This window comes from Scyliorhinus torazame, chromosome 7, assembly GCF_047496885.1.
Source record: "Scyliorhinus torazame isolate Kashiwa2021f chromosome 7, sScyTor2.1, whole genome shotgun sequence".
NCBI lineage: Eukaryota > Metazoa > Chordata > Chondrichthyes > Carcharhiniformes > Scyliorhinidae > Scyliorhinus > Scyliorhinus torazame.
The window spans coordinates 98,913,763-98,919,762 of NC_092713.1; the positions used below are offsets into that span (position 1 = coordinate 98,913,763).

The 6,000-nt window shown below is 40.9% G+C and overlaps 1 protein-coding gene across 7 annotated transcripts in view; it reads left to right on the forward strand.

Annotated features, from left to right (window-relative positions):
* jak1 (Janus kinase 1) overlaps positions 1 to 5,470 on the forward strand; it is a 187,945-nt gene extending 182,475 nt beyond the window's left edge. For all 7 annotated transcript variants that reach the window (XM_072511125.1, XM_072511128.1, XM_072511126.1 and 4 more), the window contains 3 exons: positions 1,786 to 1,903; positions 2,011 to 2,121; positions 4,078 to 5,470. In XM_072511125.1, coding sequence (XP_072367226.1) covers positions 1,786 to 1,903; positions 2,011 to 2,121; positions 4,078 to 4,179 — 331 coding nt within the window. In that variant the 3' untranslated portion in view covers positions 4,180 to 5,470. The remainder of the gene's footprint in view (positions 1 to 1,785; positions 1,904 to 2,010; positions 2,122 to 4,077) is intronic.
* Positions 5,471 to 6,000: the final 530 nt, after the last annotated feature.

Here is a 6,000-nt window from a genome sequence, read left to right on the forward strand (position 1 = left end):
TGGAGTGGGCAGTGGAGTGGGCAGTGGGGGGGGGGGGGGGGGATTCAGGCGATGGAGCGGCAGTAGGGGAATCAAGGGTTAAACAGCTAACTGCACTAGCCTAGGAATACCTGCTACTGACAGCCAATTGTAAAAGTAGGAACCAAATGTCCCATTCTCTAGCACAGACATCCCATGCTTTGAGGAACAAAACAAATGTTTTATGATTTCTATTTCATATTTTTTAAAGTATAATGGTATATTTAAAGTGTAAAGCTCTCTCAATGGTATGTAAGTGGATGGGAGAAGAGGGGGGAGCGGCGTGGAAGAGATTGAAGAGGGCGTCCTGCAGGGGGACTAGCCTACAAGCTATGGTGACGGCGCCGTTGCCGTTCTCACCGAAGAAATACACCACAAGCCCGGTGGTGGTGGCTACTCTGAAAATTTGGGGGCAGTGGAGACGGCATAGGGGAAAGACTGGAGCCTCGGTGTGGTCCCCGATAAGAAATAACCATAGGTTTGCTCCGGGGAGAATGGATGGGGGATTTGGAACATGGCAAAGAGCAGGAGTAACACAATTGAGAGATCTGTTTGTAGATGGGACGTTTGCAAGTCTGGGAGCGCTGACCGAAAAATATGGGTTGCCCCAAGGGAATGCATTCCGGTATATGCAACTGAGGGCTTTTGCGAGGCAACAGGTGAGGGAATTCCCGCAACTCCCGACGCAGGAGGTGCAGGACAGAGTGATCTCAAAGACATGGGTGGGGGGGCGGTAAGGTATCAGACATATATAGGGAAATGAGGGACGAGGGGGAGATTATGGTAGATGAGCTGAAAGGGAAATGGGAAGAAGAGCTGGGGGAGGAGATTGAGGAGGGGCTGTGGGCTGATGCCCTAAGTAGGGTAAACTCATCGTCCTCGTGTGCCAGGCTAAGCCTGATACAATTTAAGGTGTTACACAGGGCGCATATGACTGGAGCACGGCTCAGTAAATTTTTTGGAGTAGAGGATAGGTGTGCTGCTCGAGAAGCCCAGCGAATCACACCCACATGTTCTGGTCATGTGCGGCACTACAGGGGTTTTGGGTGGGGGTGACAAAGGTGCTTTCGAAGGTGGTGGGGGTCTAGGTCGAACCAAGCTGGGGGTTGGCTATATTTGGGGTTGCAGAAGAGCCGGGAGTGCAGGAGGCGAAAGAGGCTGATGTTTTGGCCTTTGCGTCCCTAGTAGCCCGGCGCAGGATACTGTTGATGTGGAAGGAAGCCAAGCCCCCGGGTGTGGAGACCTGGATAAATGACATGGCAGGGTTTATAAAGCTGGAACGGATTAAGTTCGTCCTAAGGGGATCGGCTCAAGGGTTCACCAGGCGGTGGCAATCGTTCGTCGAATACCTCTCAGAAAGATAGAGGGAATGGAAAAGAAGAAGACAGCAGCAGCAACCCGGGGGGGGGGGGGGGGGGGATGGAACCAGAAGGACTCTCAGGGATGTTAGTGTATAAGTATAATATGTATAGGTTGTTGTTATAGGTAATTGTATATTGGACTGCTGAATTGTATTTTTGGAGAGTATTTATTTGGGACAAGGCAGTTACCATTTAGTTTTGTTTTTTAATTTTGATGTTGTTTATATATTATTTATTTCTTGTTTAAAAAACTGGCCATTGTTATTTATATTGTTATATTACTGTGTAAAAGATACACAATGTACTGTTATGGTTGGCCAAAAATTTTGAATAAAAAAAATAAAGTGTAAAGCTCTCGCCCCGCCATGTGAATTACTCCATGCAATTTTTGGATTTGATTCTGCAGGTATGCACCAGAATGCTTGATTCATTGCAAGTTCTACATTGCTTCAGATGTGTGGTCCTTTGGTGTTACTTTGTATGAATTGCTCACATACTGCGAGTCTGAACACAGTCCAATGAACGTAAGTGACTGTGCCTTCATCAGCACTTCCACTTATAAATTACCCATGTCTGTGTACTTAGGCAAACTTACAGGATGTAATATTGCTGATTGTTTTCATTCTCTCAGATGTTCCTGAAATTGATCGGTCCAACTCAAGGTCAAATGACTGTCACAAGACTTGTTCGGGTACTTGAAGAGGGCAAGCGTTTGCCATGTCCAGTGCAATGTCCTGACGAGGTACAGCTAATATATATTTTATTCTGGAATATAATACTGCAGTCTAAATTTAACAAACCTTTTAGCTTAAGTATCATTTCAATGTAAAAGCAAAAACCTGGACTTAAAATTGAGTAACAGTGAACTTACTGATGTCTGTTCATTATAGAAGAGACTCTTACAGTAACTTACAGGGAATGGAGCTATACACTCAAACAGACATAGTTTTGTCGCTGAGTTAGTGCCCATGCTACTCCTTTCTTTGCGACTATCATTGGCCTTGAATTTTGGTGGGGTTGAAAGGGGGGAGAATGCTACTCCTTACTTCTGTCCTAAGTATTTATATACATGCAGATCAAGGGAGGGCACATCATATATGGGTTACTGCCATCCACTGTTGAAACTCATATGACAAAGGGGCGGGTTAGTTACCTGTGCCCATGGAATTGTACCCCAGCATGTGTCAACGACAAGGCTCAGGTGCCCCCCCCCCCCCCCACCCCCCCCCCCCCCGGACCCCCAACCCCCACCCCAATATTCATTTCAGCACAATTGCTTAATGATCATTTGAGCAAATTGGTCATTTGGCCTTATCCCAAACTCAAAGTTATTATTTTTTTAAACATTACTTTCTCAGAGTTACAAAGCCAGAGCTCAGTGTGTGGACAGGGGCAAACCCCTAATCCAGCTCCTGCTTCAAAAACCAATTCAAATTGAATCCAATTCATGGTCCCCACGAGAGAGACATACCAGATCCAGGCATTACACTTGACCTCACGCTCATCTTAGCCAAAAGGCCGAGAAGGTATTAACTCATTTTATGTCAACTAAAGCAGAAAAAAGTATGATTCACGTGAGTGACATACTTAGTAGTTTAAATGGCAGACTTGCTGAATTGTCACCATTATATACTCAATGCATAATTTATTCAGCAAAAAAGAAAAAAAATTATTTTGAACATTCATGATCCTGTGTAAGATTTAAAAAAAAAAAAATTTAGAGTACCCAATCATTTTTTTCTACTTAAGGGTCAGTTTAGCATGGCCAATCCATCTAATCTGCACATTTTTGGGTTGTGGGGGTGAAACCCATGCAGACACGGGGTGAATGTGCAAACTCCACACAGACAGTGACACGGAATTGAACCCAGTATCTCAGTGCTGTAGGCAGCAGTGCTAACCACTACCCCATTGTGCTGCCCTAGATCCTGTGTAAGATTAAAAGGAAGAGAGGAGAATCATTCCTGTGAGGAAGAGTTAATATACCATAAGACACCAATGGAAATTTGGAACAGTCGGATTATAAATTGAAATGGAGCAATTTGGTATAAGAATCAATTCTGGCTGTTGAAATGGACGATCTAAATCCACTTAAAACTAGATATGCTTTTGGCAAGAGAAAGGATTAAGGAAATTGGCAAAATGGTTAACTGATGCAATTAATCTTTAGAAACAAATAACCTGATGGGCCTCTATGCCATTTCCTTTTGTGAATAGCCTGGGCTGAAACCAGATGCCAGTGAAAAGTACGACGTGCTAGCAAAGTATACTTTAAAACGAAAGTACTTAATTTCTAGAGGATCCATCGCAACCTCAGCATGCACATAGTACTTCACAGCCAATGAAATATTCTAGAACTGTTGTAAAGTAGACAAACAACAGCCAATTAACATTGCTGTAAATGGTCAACTAATCTGTTTCTGGTAATGTTGGTAGAAAGATAAGTACTGTTGAACAACAAGAGAACTCCCTCGATCTGCAAATAGTGTCACGGGATCTTTATGTCCATTTAACGCTTCAACTGACAGTGAAATGTTCAGTCACTACTGCGTTGAAGTGAAGTTTCAGCCAAGATTATAGTGCTCCAGTTCTCAATTGCCTCACCAGGGTGAGTGCCACCAGTGAACCAAGAAGAAGGTGACGGCCAGCTCTCACTCAAACAACTTTTAATTTTCACTGTTATTTTGCTTGTTCTCAGATTTATTATCACATGAAGAAATGCTGGGAACACAGTCCGAGCAACAGAACCACTTTTGAAAACCTTGTGCATGTATTTGAGTCTTTGCTACAGAGCTTGTGAACTTAAAAAGCAATGGGATGCCGAAGAAATGCTGAATTTGACCAATGCAAGACAAACCCGTGAATGCCTTTAAAAAAAAAAAATGTTCATTTATAGTTATCAATGTACTTACATTATTATACGTTCTATTTTTTTAAATAGAAATTTATAGAAGGCATCATTCCAAAATGTAGCAATACCTATATTCAAATTTATCCAGCAAAACATATTAACATTTCATCTAAGAATATAAACTTAACTGCATACAAAAGTTGCTTCTTTAACCTTGCAGTTCAAACTTCTACATTTGTCCGGCAAATAATTTTATCTAATTGATATTATTACCATTAATCTTGTATATAGCTATCGGATTTTATTTTCTTATAAACTGAAGTGAGTGGGAATAATTTTCTTAAAAGGTGCAATGTTGGTTGCTGATAATATATGGAATTATATACATGGTGTTTTTAAATAAAGAGGGACGGAATAGGCTGCAGAAATGCAAGACCATACCGAAGAGTATGGATTTCCTGCAAATAATAAGGGAGTCATTTATTCTGGGAATGGATGGTAAATAGCATTCAGCCAATGCACCTGTTGAGATGTCCACATCTTCTGGCAGTTTTCTTCATTCCAGGTACTAAGCTGGCTGAGTATTTGTAGCAATAAGCTTTGTTACGTCACGCAATGGTTTGATTTTGCTTTTTACTCATTTTCTTCTGGTGTCACGACTTAAAAATAGCGTCAAGAATGCAAGTGGTCATTTTCTATTTGGTTATCCGACTGGTAACCAAGAGTATATAATACAATTCTGCCTTCACCTGATGGCCAAACACTGAAGATGTTTAATGGAATAGCAGTCATGCGCAAGAACCCTAGCAAAGTTTTTAAAAATAAGAATCTTTGACTTCTTAACTCAGGATCAGTTGCAGTGAACACCACTCAAAAGGTCAGCTCAGCACAGACATGGAATTTCTTGGCTGTGTGATGCAGTATTACATCAGGGATATACTATATGGAATTTCAAGTTGTTTAAAACCTGTTGAGTGGAAATTTTTCCTTCAATAAACAATGCTTGCTGATGACCCATAATTTTATGTAGCTTTGCATAGATATCCCCACTAAACATTTAAAAACCGAATAAGCGTGTGCATCTTCAGTAAGTGTTTTTTCTGAGTTCAGGCAACCAGCAATTACTAAACTGCAGTGATTTATCCCGCTCCTATATGCTACCTACATTTGTTTAATATTTTTTGTAACAAATTTATCAATACTTTTAATTGTAAACTATAATAAAAATCCTTAAAAATCATGTTTGGCATGAATGAACAGGTCTTTGTATTTTTTGCTAATCTTATTTATTCTTCTCTTCCTGATGGTTTGGATTTGTGGCAATTGTCAGCCTTGCCCAAGAATAAACAGTAGATTTTACAACAGATGTAAATATCCATACACACATTCATAATCATCCATGCACACATTCAAGCAATCGCCACCGAGACAAGAGGAAGCAACATGTCAAGGAGCTGACCAGACAGCACTCAAAATATTCTCTGTTCTTCCCCATTTAAACTTGCTTGGCTGACATAATGAGATTTCTCTTCTTGTTTCCCAAAATCGGCCAGTAGAACATTTTTAGACGAGAGAAGTAAGTCATATTTACACTATCACAAATAGCACACAGATAAAATCAATAGCTTTCATCTGACGTCCAAACACCGAAGATGGCTACTGGAATAGCAGTCATGTGTAGAAACCTTTGCGAACTTTTTTAAAATAATTTTTTTTCTGGCTTAACTCAGGATCAGTTGGACTTCTGGTTTAAAAATGTAGGTCGCATGC